Source organism: Rhinopithecus roxellana, chromosome 2, assembly GCF_007565055.1.
Source record: "Rhinopithecus roxellana isolate Shanxi Qingling chromosome 2, ASM756505v1, whole genome shotgun sequence".
NCBI classification, from domain to species: Eukaryota; Metazoa; Chordata; class Mammalia; order Primates; family Cercopithecidae; genus Rhinopithecus; species Rhinopithecus roxellana.
Window position 1 is genome coordinate 167,594,158 of NC_044550.1, and position 24,411 is coordinate 167,618,568.

The following is a 24,411-nucleotide window of genomic DNA, read 5'->3' on the forward strand; positions in this document are numbered from 1 at the left end:
TTGCTTTTGTGGGGAATTGATGAGATATTAACGAAACTGGCTAAGGGGTGATCCGTACCAGAGCACCAGCTTTTAAGGGTCTTGTGGGCAAAACCTACTGAACCATCCAAGAGGTGGCAAAAAGGTCGTGTCCTACAGCACGACCAACCAGGACTTCAAACACTGTTTTCTGAAAACATTCAGTCCAATTAAAGTGCTGGAGCAGCCACACAGCTGCACAACAGACTCAGTATCCGATGAGCTATTTCCCTGTGCCTGTCGCTTCCAGTCACAGGCCATGCTCCTGAATCCAGTCACTGACACACTCGTCTCTTTGGTTGACGGTAGATGGGGCCAGTGTGGATGGGTGAACCTGTTACAGAGAAGCCTCCTCTACAGCACCGCACTTCTGGCTACAGAAGGATTAACACATACAAAAGACTCGTGTCATGATCATTCCCGCAGGTCACATATACATTCTAACAACACAAAAAACAAACGCACAAAACATCTCTAATCAAAAATGTGTAGAAATAGCTGGGCACAGTGGCTCATGCCTGTACTCCCAGAACTTTGGGTGGCTGAGGCGGGCGGATCACTTGAGGTCAGTTTGGGACTAGCCTGGCCAACATGGTGAAACACTGGCTCTATTAAAAATATAAAAATGAGCCAGGTGTGGTGGGGGGTGCCTGTAATCCCAGCTACTCAGGAGGCTGAGACAGGAGAACTGCTTGAACCTGGGAGGCAGAGGTTGCAGTGAGCTGAGACTGTGCCACTGTATTCTAGGCTGGGCAACAGAGACCCTTTCTCAAACAACAACAACAAAGTGTAGAAATGATGTGGTTAAAATGAATACTTTTTAGTCTGATCAAAAGAGGAATTACTTTTTTACTTGTTGCTGTACTACACTGAAAAAATTTTTCACACAAAATTATTTTGTAAACTTCAATAATTTTTGCCACAACAAATTTAGAAGTTTGGACAAGAATATATTTTACTTTTCTCATAAAAGGTATACCAAAAATACATTTTTTCTTAACTTAAAAATATAGCTTCAAAAAGCAAAATTTGAGTTGTTAGAATTCATTACACATTTTATAAACAGCAGTGAAAGGAAGAAGACAGCAGAATGGATTCAATTTTTAAATACAGAAATGTTCATTTCACAAGCTTGACTTTGTCCTTTAATAACTTAAAGGTAGGGTTCTTGCTGATTTTCTTGTTAAAGATGACCAGGAGTTCCTCTTCGGATCTGTGATGCTCACCTGTCACTGTGTAGTACTGAGCTAAAACCTTCACAAAGAAAAACATCAAATGAGTGTATTTGACCCGGAAATTTATCTTAAAATGTTCTGTCTTTAACCCAGAAATAGAACAACAGTAAAAAGTAAAAGAAACCCAGGAGCAAGTTAACACAGGTGTGCTCCACTTGTGAAAACCCAGGTAGCAGCCACGTGTGGGGGCCTGGCTACGTGTGAGTCACCCTGAGATACGAAGGAAAATAAAGGAGAAGAAACCACTGCTCTGGAACAGGCAAAAGAGAGCAAATACCTAGAACAATAATTTCCAAACAATAAAAATTAAATAAGTGGAGCCTCTCTTCAAAGTCTTATCAACAAGCCCAAAATCTAGGCACCACCCTGGCTGAGGCTGTGTGAGGGGCTTTGGAGCAGCTTGAAAATCACTGAGACACACACACAGATTTTCAGTGTTTCAGGTGAAAAAAGAAAAAGCAAACAACTGCACATTTAGAAATCACTTCTCCCCAGCTGTTAGACACGTGGGTTCGTTCATATGCCATACCTTTTTCCTCAGCTTTTTTATTGTTATTTCATTGTCTGGGGCCTGTTTCAGAATTGCTTTAATCGTTCCCTTCCAGTTGAATTTACCTACAATATAAATAATAACATTTAAGACAAATGTTTTGTTTTACTATGAGAAGGGTAAAGAAACAACTTCTGCAACACCTATTTGCTTCCTAGGAAATGAGTTAACCCCCTAATGAACTGGACTCCATAGCACCATGCATCTGTTCAATTCCAGTGTCCTAGAAGCACTCACTACCTTTCAAAGGACTGGCTCTTAGAGTGAGCAGGTGCCCACGTGCCATCGGTATGACAAACTCCTAGAGTTGATTTAATGAACTCAACACAGATTTCCTAAGAATCCACTAAGATCATGGGGCTGTCCATGCACAGTAGGGAGGACAAAGATGAGCAAAAGCAGCCTGACCTGGAATGAGAGAGAGGACAATCACAAACCATTAAAGAGGGACTAAAAATACTCATCTAGGGGACTTCTGCTTCTGGGAAGATGGAGTGGACATACTTTCCCCATTCCTCCTGCCCACTGCAACTGAGAACCCTAAAACTATACACACAAGAAACATAAGAAGACTCTGAAAGACAGAGACCAGCCGGGACCTTGGGGCCTGCAGAGCAACACGAGGTGAGCTTCTTGCCGCCTGTACCCCAGATCTGGAGCTGAAGAAGCCAGCAACCTGAATACCAACAGCCACAGACAAAACAGTCCCAACAGAAGCCCACTCTCTTGGCAAAGAACCAGGAAAGGGCAGCCTAGCAAGACAGAAAACTTTTGTACAATAACTACCCTATCACAGCCACACATCACAGAAAAAACGGTGGCACCACCCCCACCCCCACCAGCAAAAGCCGAGTGGGGAGCCTGAGCTCTCTACCTTTGCAAGGCTGTAATGGGGGATGGTGTCACAGAAGGCCAAGCAGGAATTCGGGGTTCTCAACCATACAGGCCAGTGATGAGGCTGCCCCTGCTGTGATGTCAGTGGAGCCTGCACCAGGAGCCCTGCCCGGCAGGAGCAAGAAGTGGCCATCCTCAGGTGCTGATGGAGGCTGAGTGGGGAGCCTGGACTTCCACCCCCACCTGACAGCAACAAGGCCGTGCCCCTCTACAACCACCGAAGTCGTGCGAGAGAAAGCCAGGTAAAATTGAAAGCATAAACAGGATCTCACACCTTACAAAAACAACTAACTCAAAATGAATCATGGACTTCCATATAAAATGTAAGACTAGGAGGCATTTCACATAGACCTGAAATTTGCTGAGAGGATATATCTTAAGTGTTCTCAACACACACACACACACAGGTAAACTATGTGAGGTGATAAATGTGCTAATTAGCTTGATTGTAGTGACTATTCACAATGTACATGTATAATAAAACATTGAGTTGAGCTGGACATGGTGGCTCATGCTTGTAAACCAGGCACTTTGGGAGGCTGAGGCAGAAGGATTGCTTGACCCCAGGAGTTCAAGACCAGCCTGGGCAACATTGCAAGACCTCCATCCTCACAAAAATTTAAAAATTCACTGGGTGTGGTGGTGTGTACCTGTAGTCCTAACTACTCAGGAAGATTGCTTGAGCTTCTCAGGAAGTTGAGGCTGCAGTGAGCCATGATCACACCAATGCTCGCCACCCTGGGCAACAGTGAGACCTTGTCTCAAAAAATAAAATAAAACACAGTAACACATTAAGTTGTACACCTGAAATACATAAAATGTTGATTTGTAAAAAAAAAAAAAAAAAAAAAGTTACCCAATAAGATAATTTAGAAAACAAAAAAAAATTTTAGGCTCTAGGGCTAAAGAGTTGTTAGCACAATCCATAAGATAAATTGATAAATTAAACTTTATCAAAATAAAAACCATTTGCCCTAAAAAAGACTCTGTTATGGTGAAAAAACAAGCAACAGACTGAAAAAAATTCACAAACCATATGTCCCACACAGGAGTAATATTTAGAATAAAAAACTCAAATCTCAACAGTAAAAAAACAAAAAAAACAAAAAAAAACTCACAAAAACAACAGCCACCAAAAAACCCCCAAACAACTCAAATTTACTTCAGAAAAACTGACTCAGTTCACACAGAAACTTGCACATCAATATTTACTGCAACTTTATTCATTAATAACCAGAAATTAGAAACCTCCCAGGTGTCCCTCAACAGGTGAATGATGAAAGAGTGACGCATGCGTAGCATGGGATACTTCTCACCAATAACATGAATATTATCGGTTCAGCAACCCGGGTGAATCTTCAGAGAAAAATGCTGAGTGAAGTCACTCTCAAAAGGTTACATACTGTATGATTCCATTCATAGAACATTCTGATATTACAGAAATGAAGAACAGATGAGTGACTGCCAGAGGCTAAGGAGAGGGTGGGGGTGAGAGGGAAGCGGCTATGGCTGCAGGAGGGCAGCAGGAGGCAGCCTTGTGCGATGGCGATGGAAATGGAAGCGGATCAATGTCAACATCCCGGCTGAGATGCTGTACTACAGTTGTGTAAAGTGTTATCCTGGGTGGCAACAAGGTAAAGGGCACGCGGATACATAAGGACACCTGAGTCTCCATTATTTCTTACAACTGCATGTGAGTCTACAAGGATCTCAAAACAAAAAATGTAACAACCACCACCACCAAAAAAACCGCTCCAGTTGTCCCCCTTGATCTGTAGGGATCAGACAGTTCCCAGACCCCCAGTGGATACCTGAAATCACGACGGTACTGAACCCTATATATAGTCTTCTCCTCAATATTCATGCATATCTATGACAATTCTCCACTTATAAATTAGGCTCAGTAAAAGATTACTGATAATAAAATACAACAATTTTACAATGCACTGTAATAAAAGTTGTATGAATGTGGTCTCTCTCTCTTTCTAAACACCTTATGGTACTATCCTCACTCTTCTTGTGGTGAAGAAGGCACAGAGCAGGACAGCAAGAGATCTCGCCATGCTGCTCAGAGCAGCAAGCAATGGAAAATTTATCAATTGTTTATTTCTGGACTTTTCCATACCACAGATATGGGGGCACTACTGTTTACAAAGTTGAGAAGGGGGTTTTAAGCTAAGGGATCTAACCCAACGCTGGCAGTCACTGAACTCTGCTAATAAAGCTGCAGGCCCATTTGAGTCCTTGGACGTGTTCTGAACTGCAGGATCCTGGGAGTTGGGGGAAGTGGCAGAGAGATGACAACTTGCCACCTCCCGACAGGTGTGAGTGCTTCAGACCTGAAGAAGCAGGAGAGAAGCTTTGTGTAAGAGGCAGCATTTCAGAGGGCCCGTGAAGGCCAGGGACTGGATTCTGAGGTTGAAGATATAAGCAAGGAGACCCCAGAAACAGGCCCAGAGATGAGCAGGGGCACAGCTGAGGGGACTTCTAAAAGGACAATGAAAGGCAGGGACGAGAGAGTTGGGGAGGAGCAAAAGGAGAACGGTCTCAGAAAGCTATATTAGGTTTATTTAAATTCCTAAGATAACATACATTTCCAAACTAGTGGGTGAGAGGCACTGTAAGACTGACTCACACACCCTAGAGAACTGATTTAACTTTCAAATTCTTATACATGCTTCTGGAGGGTAAGACTCTACCAGAAGTTCCCGGGTTACACCTTCCTCCCTGAGAAGGGGGCATCTATCAGCCCCTCTCCCAACCTACAAGGGACCGTGCATTTCTTTTCTCTCTCTCTCTCTCTCTTTCTTTTTGAAAGTGGTATGCCCATGGCTCACTACAGCCTCAAACTCCTGGGCTTAAGTGACCCTCCTGCCCCTGCCTTTCAAGTAGCTGGAACTATCAACGAGAGCCGCTGTGCCCAGCTGTGCTCTTCGAACGACAGCAGTGATATACCTTTTGCAGGAGCCTCATGGTCTTCTGGTTCTCCGCCCTCAGGATGCTCTGGGACCTTCATCTTTTTCTTCTTAGAATCTGTTTCAACTAAGTATTTGGAAAGATGTTTTTAAAGAAGATTTTGCATTTATGCTAGCAGCTACCACTTAATGCGACCTTATGCGAGCTAGGCACACTCCACATATCATCTCATTTCTTCTCCAGGCTGCCTAGCCAGCCCCGCTTTATAAAACGCCAGGAGGGTTTTATCCTCCTCCATGCTGGAGATGGGACGAAGGGAGTGAGGTCATTTGCCTGGGCAGGGCCCAGCTCTGCCTGGCCACAAAGCTGATGCTCGTTCCCTTACTTGGTTCAAAACACAAAGTCTAGCTGGGAGCAGTAGCTCATGCCTGTAATCCCAGCACTTTGGGAGGCCGAGGTGGGTGGATCACCAGTGGTCAGGAGTTCAAAACCAGCTAGACTAACATGGTGAAACCCCATCTCTACTAAAAATACAAAAATTAGCTGGGCCTGGTGACACACGCCTGTAATCTCAGCTACTCAGGAGGATGAGACAGAAGAATCGCTTGAACCTGGGAGGTGGAGGTTGCAGTGAGCCAAGATCGTGCCACTGCACTCCAGCCTGGGCAACAGAGCGAGACTCTGTCTCAAAAAAAAAAAAAAAACAAAAACATTAAAACCACACGTGCGTGCGCGCACACACACACACACAACACTAGGTTTAACAGGCTTAAATACCCCAAATTCACAGCTTTCCCGGTTTTTAGACGAATCCTAGAGCGTTAGGTAGCCACTTACCTTCTGAGTGCCTCCGCTTCCTCTTTCCTGCACCCACATTTGCCTCTTCCTCACCAGCACTGTCCTTGCGCTGCTTCTTCTTCTTGCTCCTCTTTCCTGCAGAGCCGTTGGCCTCAGGAACTTCCTCCCCACCAGCCTCAAGGTCAGCCTCCTGTCCCTTTTTACGCTTCTTAGGCTTCTGATTGCTTGAGTTTTCCTGGTGGTTTTCTAATTTTAGTTCTTTCTTTTCTCTTTTCCTTTTCTTCTGCCGTTCTTCCTTTCTTTCTCTTTTATTCTTCTTCACCTCCCCTTGCTGTTCCACGGCATCTTTCACTTTGGAGGGTGGAACCTTGGTGGAGATTTCTGCACGTGGATTTGCCACTGGGTGGAGTGGCTGTTGATCCTGTTCCTTACTGACTGGTTCCTTATGATTAAGCAAAACCAAGAAACACATATTCATTTTAAATGTGTAAATAGAGTTGTCACATTATTGCCTGGGCTACTACATAAACTGTTCAAGAAAAATGGTTGATTTTATCCCTTACCGTTTTAAAACTGTGACCCCCCCACCAGCAGCTAAAATATAGCAGTAAATATACAAAATGGGAAACCACCTCCCGCAGTCTGCATGGAACAGACATTTTCATTCCATTGGAAAAGCGAAGAATCCTTACGTCGCTGAAGATAAGACCTTTCATTCCAGTTCACTATTTGCCTTTCAGATAGGAGTACTTAGGGGTGGTAGGAACCACTGGACGTATGTGTCTGCAGACCTGGGTTCAAGTTCCAGTTCTGTTAACTCCTAGTCAGGGCAAGTTATTTATCTGTTCCAAACCTATTTCCTCATCTGTAAAATGAAAGGTAGGAATTCCTGCCTTACACACGGGCGGATGAAACGAGGGAAGATCCGTCATGTGCTTATTAGCATAGTGATGCCCAATAAACCAGCCCATTGTGTGTGAAGAGTTTTGTAAATTATCAGCATTAGAAAATCGTACCGTTATTATCATCATTATTCAGACTGGAAAGTTACCATTAGAAGAATGGTCACCATTCTCACCATTCTTGTTTTTTTTTTTTCAATGGAGACAGGGTCTTGCTCTGTTCTGTTGCCCAGGCTGAAATATAGTGGCACAATTTCAGCTTACTGCAACCTCTGCCTCCCAGGCTCAAGCAACACTCCTGCCTCAGCCTCCCAAGTAGCTGGGACCACAGGCACAAGCTACTATAACTGGAAAATTTTTGCATTTTCTGTAGAGACGGGGTCACCTATTCTTTATGTATGGAGGTGGCTCTCTAATGGTTACCACTGTTAAATGCATTACACTATTATTATTATTACTATTATTATTATTATTATTATTTTGAGACAGAGTCTCACTCTGGCACCCAGGCTGGAGTACAGTGGTGCAATATCAGCTGACTGCAACCTCCACCTCCCAGATTCAAGCGATTGTCCTGTCTCAGCCTCCTGAGTAGCTGGAATTACAGGCATGCGCCACCACACCTGGCTCATTTTTGTATTTTCAGTACAGACGGGGTTTCACCATGTTGGCCAGGCTGGTCTTGAACTCCCAACCTTAGGTGATACACATGCCTTGGCCTCCCAAAGTGGTGGGATTACAAGTATGAGCCACAGCACCCAGCCTTGCATTACCTTATTAAAATCAGCACATAGATCCTACTTTAAACAATGACATCAGCACAGTTCAGTCCCATTCCTTCCTGAACTCCCTGAGCCCCTTTCTCAAGAGATGACCTGGAGCAATTTATTGAACTGCTCCATGTTCCCTGATGCCTCTGGAGAGAAAGGGAGTGGCCAGTGGCAGCACTCCAGGGTTGCTTCCGGGTGTGAGAAACCACTGAGCTGACGCACCTGCAGGCGGGGGTTCAAATTCTGTCTGTTAGTCCCGCCAAATGACAGGGTAAGTTACCTACAGTCTTCCTCCTTTGGGAGACTGTGGGTAGCAAGGAAGAACGATGTTGTCAAAACTGGACCCAATAAAAAAAAGACTAGATTTCACTAGAGTGCAAGCACTCAGGACTTAGACTCAGACCTTAAGGCTCGATCCTTGGCTACAGGAGCAGCATTAGAAAATGGATACTGGGAAGGCTGAGGCAGGAGGATCGCTTGAACCTGGAAGGCAGAGGTTGCAGTGAGCCGAGATCATGCCATTGCATTCCAGCCTGGGCAACAAGAGTGAAACTCCGTCTCAAAAAAAAAAAAAAAGAAAGAAAAAAAGAAAAGAAAATGAATACTGTAGGCCTGTAGGCTGGGCGCGGTGGCTCATGCCTGTAATCGCAGCACTTTGGGAAGCCAAGGCAGGCAGATCGCCTGAGGTCAGGAGTTCAAGACCAGCCTAGCCAACATGGTGAAACCCCCGTCTCTACTAAAAATACAAAAATCAGCTGGGCATGGTGGCGAGCACCTGTAATCCCAGCTACTCGGGAGGCTGGGACAGGAGAATCGCTTGAATCTGGGAGGCGGAGGTTGCTGTGAGCAGAGATCACGCCACTGCACTCCAGCCTGGGTGACAGAGTGAGATTTCATCTCAAAAGAAAAGAAAAAAAGAAAATGGATACTGAACTAAGGAGTTCAAGTTTTCTCAGTAGCAGTGGTTTAACAACATCAAGTTGTCAAGGCTCATGGGGGAAAGGGCAGAAGATGATTTCAGAAATAGACTTACGAAGAAGGGGACAAAGAAACCTCACATCTATCCTTCAATTTTGTTGGTATCTTCTAGTAAAATATTATTATTATTATCATTATTATTATTAGAGACTGAGTCTCACTCTATCACCCAGGCTGGAGGGCAGTGGCACAATCTCGGCTCATTGCAAGCTGCGCCTCCCAGGTTCAAATGATTGTCAGTGCCTCAGCCTCCCGAGTAGCTGGGATTACAGGCGCACACCACCACATCCAGCTAATTTTTGTATTTTTAGTAGAGAAGGGGTTTCACCATGTTGGTCAGGCTGGTCTCGAACTCCTGACCTCAAGTGATCTGCCTGCCTCGGCCTCCCAAAGTACTGGAATTACAGGCATGAGCCACTGCACCTGGCCATAAAAAAGAGAGGGAGGGAGGGAGGCACACATTTTCCCATCTGGCAGCTGCTCAATAAATAGGTGAAACAATTCTTCCCCATCTTCTTTCTACTTCGTTACACACTCTTCTCAAATGTGGTCTCCTCTGTGATGCCCTCCCTGACTCTTTCGTAACCGAGCACCTCCTTCAGTCCTGGCCTCCCAGTGGCTCTGGCTTCTTCCCAGTGCTGATCAGGACCTGACATTACACCAAGGACTCGTAGGTGGCTGTCTATCTCCCCCACTAGAACATAGCTCCAAGCAGCCAGGACCTTGGCCTAATTACGGTTGCATCCACAGTGATCAGGTGAACTGTGGTATAGGACAGATGGGGTCCTATCTGTGATGGGGTATAGGACAGAAAAACATCCGACCTGACATCTGGCAGAGTTACAGGAGGATAAACATCCAAGGTATGGAGGACAAGGCCTCAGGACCCTCTGCTCTGCACTACAAACACGGGGTATGCTGGGAGGGCCACAGTGCAAAGGCAGAGGTGAAGGATGACAAGCTGCATTTTGCAGAGCTCAGGGTCTACCAGGGGCTATTTACTCCTTATTTTATTTAATGTTTAGTATGTTCATACTTCAAAAGGGAAACTGGAAGAAACTTTTTAAAACCCTGCAGTTGAAGCAATTTCAAATCTTTGATTCTTAGTTAAAACAGAAATAACCCTAAAACATAGGTGCCACCAAGATAATGATGCCCTCTCTCACCACTCCTATTCAACATAGTGTTGGAAGTTCTGGCCAGGGCATTCAGGCAAGATAAAGAATTAAAGGGTATTGAATTAGGAAATGAGGAAGTCAACTTGTCCCTGTTTGCCAATGACATGACTTGTATATTTAGAAAACCCTATCGTCTCAGCCCAAAATCTCCTTAAGCTGATAAGCAACTTCAGCAAAGTCTCAGGATACAAAATCAATGTGCAAAAATCACAAGCATTCCTATACACCAATAACAGACAAACAGAGAGCCAAATCATGAGTGAACTCCCATTCACAATTGCTACAAAGAGAATAATATATCTAGGAATCCAACTTATAAGGGATGTGAAGGACCTCTTCAAGGAGAACTACAAACCACTGCTCAACAAAATCAAAGAGGACACAAACAAATAGAACATTCCACACTCATGGATAGGAAGAATCAATATTGTGAAAATGGCCATAATGCCCAAGGTAATTTATAGATTCAATGCCATCCCCATCAAGCTCCCAATGACTTTCTTCACAGAATTCGAAAAAACTACTTCAAAGTTCATATGGAACCAAAAAAGAACCACACTGCCAAGACAATCCTAAGTCAAAAGAACAAAGCGGGAGGCATCACGCTACCTGACTTCAAACTATCCTACAAGTCTACAGTAACCAAAACAGCATGTTACTGGTACCAAAACAGATATATAGACCAATGGAACAGAACAGAGGCCTCAGAAGTAACACCACACATTTACAACCATCTGATCTTTGACAAATTTGACAAAAACAAGAAATGGGGAAAGGATTTCCTATTTAATAAATGGTGCTGGGAAAACTGGATAGCCATATGTAGAAAGCTGAAACTGGATCCTTTCCTTATACCTTATATAAAACTTAATTCAAGATGGATTAAATGTTAGACCTAAAATCATACAAACCCTAGAAGAAAACCTAGGCAATACCATTCAGATATAGGCATGGGCAAAGACTTCATGTCTATAACATCAAAAGCAATGGCAACAAAAGCCAAAATAGACAAATGGGATCTAATTAAACTAAAGAGCTTCTACATGGCAAAAGAAACTACCATCAGAATGAATAGGCAACCTACAGAATGGGAGAAAATTTCTGCAATCTACCCATCTGACAAAGGGCTAATATCCAGAATCTACAAAGAACTCAGATTTACAAGAAAAAACAACCCCATCAAAAAGTGTGCAAAGGATATGAACAGACACTTCTCAAAAGAAGACATTTATGTAGCCAAAAGACACATGAAAAAATGCTCATCATCACTGGTCATCAGAAAAATGCAAATCAAAACTACAATGAGATACCATCTCATGCCAGTTAGAACGTTGATCATTAAAATGTCAGGAAACAGCAGATGCTGGAGAGGATGTAGAGAAACAGGAACTACTTTTACACCGTTGGTGGGAGTGTAAATTAGTTCAATCATTGTGGAAGACAGTGTGACATTTCCTCAAGGATCTAGAACTAGAATTACCATTTGACCCCGTGATCCTATTACTGGGTATATACCCCAAAGGATTATAAATCATGCACTATAAAGACACAAGCACACATATGTTTATTGTGGCACTACTCACAATAGCAAAGACTTGGAACTAACCCAAATGTCCATCAATGATAGACTGGATTAAGAAAATGTGATACATATACACCATGGAATACTATGCAGCCATAAAAAGGGATGAGTTCATGTCCTTTGCAGGGACAGGGATGAAGCTGGAAACCATCATTCTCAGCAAAATATCACAAGGACAGAAAATCAAACATTGCATCTTCTTATTCATTGGTGGGAAGTGAACAATGAGATCACTTGGACACAGGGCAGAGAATATCACACACTGGGGCCTGTCAGGGGGTGGGAGACTGGGGGAGGGATAGTATTAGAAGAAATACCTAATGTAAATGATGAGTTGATGGGTGCAGCAAGCCAACATGGCACATATATACCTATGTATCAAACCTGCACATTATGCACATGTACCCTAGAACTTAAAAGTATAATAATAATAATAATAATAATAAAAAGGTGCCACATGAAGGGCAATGTAATGATCAGTTATACAGGTCCAAAGAGCCAATCAGTATATTCTGAAACAGACAAATGGCAGGTATACTACTAAGATAAATTTTGGTTTTGATGCCCACTTGCTGCCAAAAGTATTCTCTCTACATAAAGTGAATCAACTCCTGATAATTTGACAAGAATGAAGACCAGCGGGGTTCTGACCCCACTGTTTTTTGAAACTGATATTTACACAAAAATAAACAACGTAATCAACAATGTGGCTAAAGGATACCAAACCAAGATTTTCTACATATATAGTCCACATTTAGGGTCTCTATTAAACCATTTTGACTAACAGGTGGCTGATTTAATTACTCGAAGGGAACTCTCCTTCTAACAGAAGGAAGGCGCTGCACGCAGACTGCTCTTCTACCTTAACTGTAACCTTCAGAGGCTGCTGTGACCCCTCACCCCTTATCCAGAGGAACACCGAGTCACTACGTCCTCACCCTGTTTTATTTTCCTTCATGTACTACCACCTGGGATACTTCAGATTTTTTTGTTCAGGGCCTGGCACAGATCAGGCACTCAGTTAAGTATTAATGAATGAATATTACTATTCACTTTTTTTTAGATACGGAAACTGAGGCTCAGAGGCTAAATAATCTGCCTAAAATCAAACATCAGGCAAACTGCACAGCAGGGATTTGAACCAGGTCTGTCACAAATCCAAAGCTCCTGTTCTTTCTCACGTATCTATCTCCCTGCCTGATTACTAAGCAAATCATTACATGCTGGCTGGAACCAGTATCAAACATTGGGATGAAACACCTTGCTCTTCACAACAAGAAGTCTCTGCAGTGCATTCAGTTTCTTCCTTTCCATAAGTGAAGGCACCAAGACGCTCTCTAAAAAAGAAGGCTGGGCCAGACACAGTGGCTCATGCCTGTAAGTCCAGCACTTTGGAAGGCCGAGGGAGGTAGGTCACCTGAGGTCAGGAGTTTGAGACAGCCTGGTCAACACGGTGAAACTCTGTCTCCGCTAAAAAAAATACAAAAAATTAGCGAGGCATGATGGCTTGTGCCTATAATCCCAGCTACTTGGGAGGCTGAGACCCAAGAATTGCTTGAACCTGGGAGGTGGAGGTTGCAGTGAGCCACAATCGCGCCATTGCACTGCAGCCTTGGCAACAGAGTGAGACTCTGTCTCAAAAAAATAAAAATAAAAAAGAAGGCTGCCTTGACTTCCAAAAATAAGAAACTCCCATTTCATTATTACTAATCATTTTTGTCACACAACAAATCTAAAATCAGATCTGACTTACACTGTTGGAAGCTTCAGAAAAGATATTCCACACCTGGTCCAGAATGAATTCATTATGAACTTTTAAACTGTTCTTCATCCAATTCTGTAAGAAACAAAAAGAAAAAGAACTGCTGATCCCACTGGGACACGTACACACAAGCTCAGTCACTGATGGGCCACACAGCCCCCTCCATCCAAGAAAGTCAATTCATACCTGAAATTTCGCCTTTTTCCTGGGAACGTTGTCAAAAGCACTAATTTGCTCTAAAAGTTCTCTCACTTTGGGGCTGACGTTGGGTCTCTTTATTAATTCACTAATTTTCTACAAAAAAGGAAGGAAAAAGAAAAACAATAAACAACCAACATGAGTTTCATGAAAGCCAACTGAAAAAGCCCTTGCCATGGCTAAAGCGTTCACGTTGTAAGCCCAGATTCTGTATTCATGTCTATGCTTAAAAATATATAGATTAACTTCTATTAACATAGCACTGGAGTCCTAGCCAGAGCAGTTAGGTAAGAAAACAAAATAAAAGGCATCCTAATTGCAAAGGATGAAGTAAAATTATCTCTGTTCACAGATGATGTGGTCTTATATGTCAAAAGTCCTAAAGAGTCAGCACAAAAATTGTTAGAACTAATAAACAAATCCAGCAAAGTTGCAGGATACAAAATCCACACATTCAAAAATCGAGCTGCATTTTATCTAACAACAAGAAACAACCACAAAGAGAAATTAAGAAAATTCCATTTGCAAGAGCATCAAAAAGAATAATCAGGAATAAACTTAACCGAAGAGGCAAAAGACTTGTTTACTGAAAACCAAAAAACACTACTGAAAGAAATGAAAGCAGACACAAATAAATGAAAAACATTCTAACTCATGGACTGGGATACTTAAAGCTGTTAAGATGTTAATACTACCCAAGCAATCTATAGATTCAATACAATTCCTATCAAAATCCAATGTGCGTATATATACGTTTGCAGAAACAGAAAAATCCATCCTAAAACTCACATGGAATCTCAAGGGACACCAAATAGCCAAAACAATCTCGAAAAGATGAATAAAAATGCAGATCTCATATTTTCTGATTTCAAAACTTATTACAAAACTGTAAAAAGTTTCTGTAGTTTGCTGACCCCTGCTTCAGAGGATTTCATTGAGTGTGACAACAGCAGAGGTGGAACTCACAGACCCATGCACCTCAACCTTAGGGCCTAGGAATGTCATCTGGTTTTTAGAGGATTACAGAGAGTGCCCAAAAGTGTGGCTGCTGGTCACCAGCGCAAACAGGATTTCATTAGCTTCTCAACCTGCTCTTGTAAGTCCTTTGTGAACAGAAATGTCTCCCTAGTAGTATGCTAATTCAGGAAGCTAGCTAATGTCTGAAAAACTCATGTTTCAACTCTATTATCAAATGGAGTGATTATTTTTTATTGGTTTTTAGAAAAACACAGAATTTTCACATAGATGACATCTGTCTTTTCATTCTCCCCCCTTCCTTTCTGAATCCTTCCTCTTGCTACCTATTCTGTAAATGATCAGTAGCATTCTGAGTTATACTTCCAGAGTGAATTAGGGAGTCAATGCTTCTGCCATTTCTATTGCGCATGTTTTCATACTATTTTAAAGTAGAAAATTCTCTACATTGATGAAAGTATCTTTATTTTGCCAAATTCTAATGACTGGCCGACACGACAGAGTGACATAACATGGCTTCAGTTATAAAAGCTGCATTATCACTAGAAGCAGGAAGAGATTAGAAGGGCTCCATTCAGTTTTACAGCCAAGGGAAAGCTAATGAAAATTCTAAAACATTTTTTCAAGAAATTAACAAAACATGTACTTTAAAGGTATAATGCACCACAACTGTTTTAACAGCTAGAAGAATAAAGAATTTTTTCTTCCTTTTTTTTTTGAGACAGAGTCTCACTCTGTCCCTCAGGCTGGAGTGCAGCAGTGCAATCTCAGCTCACCGCAACCTCTACCTCCCAGGTTCAAGTGATTCTCCTGCCTCAGCCTACCGAGTAGCTGGGATTATAGGTGTCTGCCACCACGCCTGACTAATTTTTTGTATTTTTAGTAGAGATGGGGTTTCATCATGTTGGCTAGGCTGGCCTTGAACTCCTGACCCTGTGACTCGCCTGCCTCAGCCTCCCAAAGTGCTGGGATTACAGGCATGAGCCACCACGCCCGGCCAAAGAACTCTTTTTCAAGAGGTTTTAGTTCAACCTGTCTATCCTAGGACATGAGGTTTCCAGGGCTTGTCTGCAGGGATGACACATTTAGTCTCTTGGGCTTCCAAAGAAAGTGGAAGCTGTCAAAGGAAGCTACTCAATGAGTTAGAAAGACATTACCTGAATCCACGCCTGCTGTTTAATGTCGCCTTTGTGGGCTTTACCTTCATAGCCTTTGCCACCATACTTCTGATCTTCACTTATGCATTTCACATGGTTTTTATAGTCATCACCCCTTTAAAGTGATCAAAGGTTCTGCCATTAGACTGATAACCAAGTTGGAGGTGTTAAAACCAGCATGCTGCCACTACCTTCTGTAGCCTACACTGTATATTTTCACACGTGTCTACCACACAAGCACCCCATCGATTTCACTTATTATGTTTACAACCTCCTGGTCAGAACCACATCCCCCTTCCTCCAAAGTCTTCAATATAAAACCCATCACCAAACTTTTCCCTCGTTTTTATAAACACCTTAAGTTAAATTGATAGGCAGTATTTTTTTTTTTTTTAAGTTGTAAGTGTATATATACTGAATAAACAAGAAAATAGTTCTATGCAATAGGGTCGTTTTCTTACATTACAAAAATCTCAATGACTTCCTGGTAATAGAATGGACAAGCAATAATTAGTTGTAGAATAAATCAAAAACAGCCGGGCGCGGTGGCTCAAGCCTGTAATCCCAGCACTTTGGGAGGCCGAGACGGGCGGATCACGAGGTCAGGAGATCAAGACCATCCTGGCTAATAGGGTGAAACCCCGTCTCTACCAAAAAAATACAAAAAACTAGCCGGGCGTGGTGGCGGGCGCCTGTAGTCCCAGCTACTCCGGAGGCTGAGGCAGGAGAATGGCGGGAACCCGGGAGGCGGAGCTTGCAGTGAGCTGAGATCTGGCCACTGCACTCCAGCCCGGGCGACAGAGCAAGACTCCGTCTCAAAAAAAAAAAAAAAAAAAAAAAAAGAATAAATCAAAAACAGATATAAAATGGCAGCATGAGGTTACCAACAGTTCTGGATACCTTACGGTCCTGGGAAAAAAGAAAACTCAATTTGCTCTCATATAATCTTTGTAAAGCTCCACGGGGTTCTTTAGGGAAGTGCTGGGGACAAGGTCCAGGGTAAAGTCCCCTAACGAAAACTCAAATTTAACCTACTTTATGTATCAAGCTTCCTCCTAGGATTAGGTCTGAACAGAGGTTAGCAGTTTCCAAAAAATCACTGTTCTAGAATGAATTAAAACTGAGTTTTAGCCAGTACCATCTAAATGCCTCAGAGGACACTAGGGCAGATGCGGGCGAAGCTAGCTTCTCGCCTGGACCTTCTGAGGCTGAAGGGGAATCGACATGAAATTCAAGAGGGCAGCCCTCTGAAAATGACCCACCTGAAGAAATAGTGTCTAAGGCAGGATCTGTCCTGTCCCTCCTGGCTAACTCCTCACATTCACAGAGCTTTCCTCAATGGAAGTGTCTCCTGACACTTGGGGGCCAGGAAGAGCCTCACTTCCACCAGCACCTCTGATTTTCCAGGGAGGACACAGTTTCCTCTGCTACCAGTCGTCTCCCCGACCATGAGCTCGTAAATTCACTTTCTGGTTCATAAGTCCCTCTCTTCACTGTGATGGGCACACGATACCCGAGGTCTAACGGAACTGGCTCTAAAACCCTGGAGCCATCTTCCATGCAGTGGGTTCCCTGGGTCTGGTAACAGTGGCAATGCAATAGCAACCAGTGTCACCAACTGAGTGAATGCTCTCATCATCATAATTCCCCTTCCCCTAGTCTTCTCTTTAACATTTTCTCAAAAAGCAAATTGTTTAGTAAAGCACATTTCCCCCCCTGGAGATGGAGTCTTGCTCTGTCACCCAGGCTAGAGTGCAGTGGCAAAATCTTGGCTCACCGCAACCTCTGCCTCCCAGGTTCAAGCGATTCTCCTGCCTCAGCCTCCCAAGTAGCTGGGATTATAGGTGCACACTACCACGCCTGGCTAATTTTTGTATTTTTAGTAGAGATGGGGTTTCACCATGTTGGCCATGCTGGTCTTGAACTCCTGACCTCATGATCCGCCTACCTTGGCCTCCCAAAGTGCTGGCATTACAGGCGTGAGCCACTGCACCCAGCCTAGTAAAGCACATTTTAAAGCATCACACCTGTTATAATCAATGGACCATACCAGTTTTTAGTCTTAATTTCATTCCTCACATTTGCCACTATTTTTCCAAGCTTTGTGGGGCCAACGCTTCCAAAAGTGATCTGGATTTACTATGGATTTACACGAATTCTGTGAAGCTTACCAGAAATCTTTACCGCAGTCAATGCAAGAAAGGCATTCACAGTTTCTGCAAACAGACACATGCTTTTCCACCTGTATTTTCTTCACTGATTCACCACATGCATTGCATGTAAAAAATACCATTTTGAGGTAAATGGCTAAATATTCTCTATCCAAGACAGGTTTTAAGTCTTGTCCTAAGGAATAAAAGATAATATCATTATAAACTGAAACTTCTCATTTCATAAATGGCTCATGCAGCTAACTTTTCAACCATAATTTCACATGAAAATAACAGAGTCAAAGTTGATTAGCAAACTACATAAAATTCCACCATTCATATAAGTAAAACTGACATTAACAATGAGAATGGCTGATATTTATCGTGTCCTTACCATGTGCCAGGCACTATTCTGGAGGCTTTACATGCATTCACTTATTCAATCCCCACAGTAACCCTTTGAGGAAGGACTATTATTGTTCAGAATTTATATGAGGTAACTGAGACACAGAAATTACATAACTTGCCCAAGGATGCAGAGTTAACAGAACCAGGATTTACACCTGGCAGATTGGCTCTCGAGATGAAGAGCTTTGAGGGTGTTAAATCTTACTTTCCGTAATACCTTAAACTCTCTGTATATGAAACTTACAGAAGGCATTGCAATTTAGGTGTACACTACAAACTATTTCAGGTCCTCAAATATACTAAGAACACAGCAAGAGGAAAACAGAGTGAAGTTTAGAAAGTGAAGAAGAGGCAATTCTACGGGCACAATTTCTATGGCACTAAAAGCATTCATATCAATATTACTGTATATCCACAAAGGTTAAAATGAGGACATGTGCCTCAGCTGTAATAGACAGGGGCCTCCTTCATGTGGCAGCTTGTTGGACAAGTCAGAAAGAAATGGAACCATGTCCAGGTGTCCCAACTGCTGGGTGCTGAATTACTGGAATTCACGAACCCAGGTGTCCTGACCACTGCCCCAATAAGAAGGACGTCTGCACACATACATAAACATCATTTTAAAATTTCACAGAAATGCTACTGTGCTGAAGAAAACACAAATTCATCTAAAAGTGTTAGAGAAGTCACAGTAATTTTCCACACTTACATAATTTTTTAATCACTAGATTTTAAAACAGCATTGTTGTTTTACATTATAAGTTTTACAGCAAAAATACTGAGAACTGTTTAACTCAGAGCTTTCTTTCTTATTATGAAAATAAAGGTGAGGGTCAAGTAAACCGATGCAATTTACTTCAGGGTAGGACTTCATCCAACAAGCTTACAGTACAAATGATCTACCCTTGGTTTGCAGAGAATTCCCATGCATGAAATCACCGTTGCTCCTCCACCAGCACGTTCTGAATCACCGCTGCTGAGGCCACACCCAAGCAGCGACCAGGGTTATTCATGTCCATTCAGTCTTGAATGGAAATGTACATCCTGGCTGCATCTCCAGGGTTTACAAAGGCCCAGCTGGTCTCTTATGGAGGCCTCTTGCCCCGTGGGACACTATTAGACACCAGCTCAGCTTCTATTCTACATACAAACCACAGACCCCTGACTCTGGGGTCCCAGGCCCCATTCCTCAGCTCACTATCAGTGTATGTTAGTAAGCGGACGGCATGTGGTCAGCTACAACCTAGCACCAAATCCTCAGGAAAGAAAACATGACTCCTCTGGATGTGCTGCAGCAACTGTCAGCTTCTCATCTGGTTACTGTAAAGATGTGTGATACTGTCAAGCTCCTGGGAGCTGGAATCACGTTTCCCACCACCCAGCTTACCATTCTAAAAAAGGCAGAGGGATGATCAACATGTCAGGCAACAAGAGCAGCTATCCTGCCTGACAAGGGAGAACAAAGGCTGGAACAAGAGCCAACATCACATTCTCAAAGAGCGTGGGGTGCACTTTGGTGGAAGAGCAGGAATAACTTATTACTCACCAAGAAATAGATTGTCATCACAGGCACAAGGTGAAAGCAGCTGTGATATGCCAAATTATCTGCCGAAAAACTTTCAAGCACTTTCCTAATAAGATACAACAATGAAAAACAGTCCCTGAAACTTAGGTATGGCTTAGAGCTTGCCAGCCTCTATTGCTGAGGACAATTCTATTTTTTGATGGAGTGGGAGATGGGAGGAAGAAAGGTTTTGACAAGGCTTAAGATTCAATTGAGAGATTCCTGTCGCGGCAGGTCAGGAACTAAAGGCCTAGGAAGGAAGCTGGAAACAAAATATATGGACTGAAAGAAGCAGTGAAAGCAGTGATGTTGACAAAAAGATACTCAAGAGTAACTGTGCAAAACATTCTATCTCTCTGGAGATTGGCTACACACCACAGTGTAATTAAGTATCAATTCAGAAGATGATTAGAATCTGATTACACGTCCAGCTAAAAAATAACGGTCACATCATTTTCATTTGGTCTTTACTTGTTTAAGGCAGAATGGGTGGATTGCACAGGAAGTCAGAACTCCGTCTCTTCCTACCTTCCTCTGGATTTTTACACTAGCCATGAAATGGGAATAGCTGTGTCCACTTGCTTGACTAATGAGCTAATATCTGTAAGGAGCTCACCTCTCCCTTATTCAGAGCCTGAGGACAGCCCAGCACCTTGATTACACCTCAAACCCAACCTAGCCCCAGGTGGTAATACCTGTAAATCATGCCATAAACACTTGCTTGGGCTTCAAGGAAAAGCTCAAAACCATCAAAAGCTTCCGTCAGCCTAACTGTACAGCAGACAGGGTGTCCCAGGTCTTAGTGCAGGCTTAATATTCATAAGTGTAAATGCTACAAACTTACAAAAAGCCATCATGTGGAAATTCAGTCCCTCTAATAGAAGACAGCAAACATTGCCTAAACCAAAAAAGTAAATGCTACAAACTTACAAAAAGCCTTCATGTGGAAATTCAGTCCCTCTAATGGAAGACGGCGAACATTGCCTAAAACAAAAAAGTAAATGCTACAAACTTACAAAAAGCCTTCATGTGGAAATTCAGTCCCTCTAATGGAAGACAGCGAACATTGCCTAAAACAAAAAAGTAAAACGGTATTACTCAAATTCCACAAGACTAGATAAGCATGAAGGAAATTTAATTAAACTTTTAAGTAATGTTTTGGCAAGTTTGGAACATTTATGCTTCTGAAATTATGAAAGCTTAAAACTGCATTAAGACTTTGAGGACACCCAGTTGGCCGGGCTCTCATGTGACAGATTTCAACATTTAGCCCTAAGTGTAAAAAGACGGCAGTTTTTTTTTTTTTCCTTTATGAGGCTGGATCTAAATAGAGTCTTCTTTTCCTTCCCTGGCTCCCCACCTCCCTCTGCCCAATGTCCAGTCCCAGTGCAGCCAGAGAGATTCTGCATGCTTTCCTTCTGGCCATATGGGCATGTTAAAAAAGAAAGGCAAGCAGAAGGCAGTATTCTTGGACTGGTTGAGAGCATACTTCCGTTCTTGCCCAGTCACTTTAACTCAATTCGGCAGACATTTCCTGAACGCTGACGCCAGCCATACTATCCACCCAGATACGCCTGGGCCCTCACGCATGTCCTCTGCGTGTGCTTCTGGCTGCGTCTTCGTCTGTCTGTATGGTCAGTTTACTGAGCTCTCATCACATGCCATCCACATGAAAAAGATGATGGGGTCTGCACCATAGAACACATGATCATTAGCTCTCTACAAAGCCGTGTCCCATTTATGAACACGACTGCACCCAACACAACTAAGACTGCTTTGATCATACTACCTCCATCTGGAGAGAAAACCCAAGGCTCACCAGGGTAAGTGAACTGCCCGAAGTCACAGTAAGTGGCAGAGGTAGCCTGAAAGACCAGGCAACAAGCCCAGGCTCCCACCCTGCCTCCATCTTGACCTGCCATGTCCTAGCCATTTGCTTGGTGGTTACTCATCACCTAGGACCTTGAGGTCCTCATCCAAAGAGAAAAAAAATTAAAGGCTCTACAAGATGGCTTTCCATGTAAAAATATTAGAACCCTAAGTCTCAATTATAAAGCCTGTGTGCACTGGGCAAGGAGACCACCCATGTCACAGGAGAGGCTGTCAGGTGCTGGACAGCTAAGCTAGTTGACTGGCAGCAGCCAGTGGTCAGTAAGGGGCTGGGAACTTGTTAGTCATCTCTTAACAAAATGGTTGCCAGGTTTTGTTGGACAGGGCCCTGGCTCAGGGGTAGAGGATCTGAGCTGGAGCCTACATCTGCTAATGCCAAAAAAGTCATTAAAAACTAAATGACTTTAAGGTTCCTTAACTTCCCAGAATCTGTTTATCTGTAAAATGGATCTAATACCTAACTCAAAGCATTGGGTGGAAAGTTAAATAAGACATCAGATATGAAAGCTTCATCCCTGCCTAACTGTAGAAAGGTTTTTCTGTGACCTACTAATTTGCACATCAATGCTATTACACCCAGCCCCCTCCTAAACTCATGCTCCTTTAAATATGACCATCAACCCACCCATTTATCTTCATAAATTCACTCTAACCTTCTCTGGCTCCTTACCCCATGGGTGCCTACTCTACCAAGTTCCCTGATAACATGCCCTTAGGTTTGGTTCTGAGATTGGAATGATGTTTTTTTTTTTTTAACCTTCCTCCCTCTATATTGTTTTGTTACTTGTTATTTTTTTTTTTTTTTTGAGATGGAGTCTCGCTCTGTTGCCCAGGCTGGAGAACATTGGCGCGATCTTGGCTCACTGCAAGCTCCGCCTCCAGGTTCAAGCAATTCTTCGGCCTCAGCCTCCCCAGTAGCTGGGATTACAGGCACACGCCACCACGCCCAGCTAATTTTTGTATTTTTAGTAGAGACGGGGTTTCACCATGTTGACCAGGCTGGTCGTGAACTCCTGACCTCAGGTGATCCACCCTCCTCGGCCTCCCAAAGTGCTGGGATTACAGGCATGGGCCACCGCACTTGGCCCTGACTATTCTTAAAATATTCTTGCATGCACATACAGACACTGACCTACACATCATTACCACCACTACCACTGAAACAGCCCACCTGAGGGGCCTGGCTGGCAACCCCAGGACATCCCTCACTGAACACTGTGACCCTGAGCATGCCACTGCCTCTTTAAACTTCAGTTTCTCTCATCTGTGAAACAAGAAGTCAGGCCAACTTGACAAGACTCAAGCCCCTTCCACGGGTAACATTCTGAGAAACCATGGGTATGGTGCAAGAGAAGGACAGACAAACATACTCTGTCCACCATCCTGCCTGTGCCTTTGTGTGTGGGGCTGACAAGGTTTACAATGGGTAACATTCACAAGGAGAGAATCTCTCCCTTGTTCCTTGCAAAAGCCCTGGGAAGTAGGTGCACCTATTTCCACTAAACAGATGAGCAAACTGAGGCACAGAAGCCATGTCTCTCCGCCTCCCACCCCACCCACTACATCACCAGCACTGTTTTAAACACCATCCCTTCACTCGGGAAACTGCCATGTGTCAGGCACTATGGTAGACCCTGGGAGCCTGGGGCACAGTGTGAAGAAGTCCCAAGTGGCCCCCCTCTGCTAGAAATCAGGGTTGCAAATACACACCCCACCTCATTCCCCTCCTTCTCTCCTCAGAGGCAGGTGCTGCAGATAATCCTAACATTTATGGAGCACCCAAGCCCTCTCATAGGAGGTCAACACATTTCTAGGCATATAATCCTCATCACAGTCTTCCGAGTTAGGTTCTATATGTTATGATAGATGAGGAAACCGAGGCGCAAAGAGGTTAAAAAACTTACACCAGGTCATCCCACATCCAGGTAGTGGCAACCCAGATTCACACGCAGTAGTTATTCTGGTCCTAAGTACGTGCTTTGGACCCCTACATCCTAAGACCTCCTCCTTAGGGAGTGGACGCCCAAGGCTAGAGAAGAGCCCTGTCCCCAACATGCAGCAAGCCTGAAGCCCAGTCGGGCGGTGACCAACCATCCTGGTTTGGCCAGGCCTGAGGGGGTTCCCAGGACGCGGGACTTTAAGTTTTAAAACTAAAACGAGTTGGTCACCCTAAGTCCAGGACTCCTGCCACTTCCCCAGAGCAGGAGTGAGATCTGAATGGAACTCCTTCCTCCATGCGTAACCCAGAGGGGCTGACGGTGTCCCTCCCGTACTCACTCTCTGAGCCCCAGCCTTCTAGGTCGGACCTCTGGGCCACCGCCCCTCACCTCTCAGCCAGCGCCCGCCAACGGTTTCAACCGGCCGCGGAGAGCACGTGGACTCTCCGCCGCCTGCCCAGCGCAGCAGCTACCTGCCTCTTGGATTCGCGGTGCAGAACTCACTGCTCAGCCACCCAGCGCGCCTGCGCACCGCGCCCACACACCCCG

At 43.7% G+C, this 24,411-nt stretch overlaps 1 protein-coding gene across 5 annotated transcripts; it reads right to left on the reverse strand.

Annotated features, from left to right (window-relative positions):
* Positions 1–947: 947 nt before the first annotated feature.
* LYAR (Ly1 antibody reactive) lies at positions 948–24,399 on the reverse strand. Of its 5 annotated transcripts, none has more exons than XM_010357581.2 (10): positions 24,253–24,399; positions 21,052–21,105; positions 18,085–18,259; positions 15,914–16,028; positions 13,770–13,877; positions 13,575–13,658; positions 6,451–6,853; positions 5,653–5,739; positions 1,783–1,868; positions 948–1,272 (listed from the first exon to the last, which is right to left on the reverse strand). In XM_010357581.2, exons 3-10 carry the CDS (start codon positions 18,204–18,206, stop codon positions 1,138–1,140), a joined length of 1,140 nt encoding a protein of 379 aa, XP_010355883.1. In that variant the 5' UTR covers positions 18,207–18,259; positions 21,052–21,105; positions 24,253–24,399; the 3' UTR covers positions 948–1,137. The 5 variants fall into 5 exon arrangements, with proteins under 5 accessions (XP_010355883.1, XP_010355884.1, XP_010355885.1 ...); XM_010357582.2 differs by having other exon boundaries at positions 24,203–24,392; XM_010357583.2 differs by lacking the exon at positions 21,052–21,105 and having other exon boundaries at positions 24,253–24,393.
* Between the last annotated feature and the right edge of the window lie 12 nt (positions 24,400–24,411).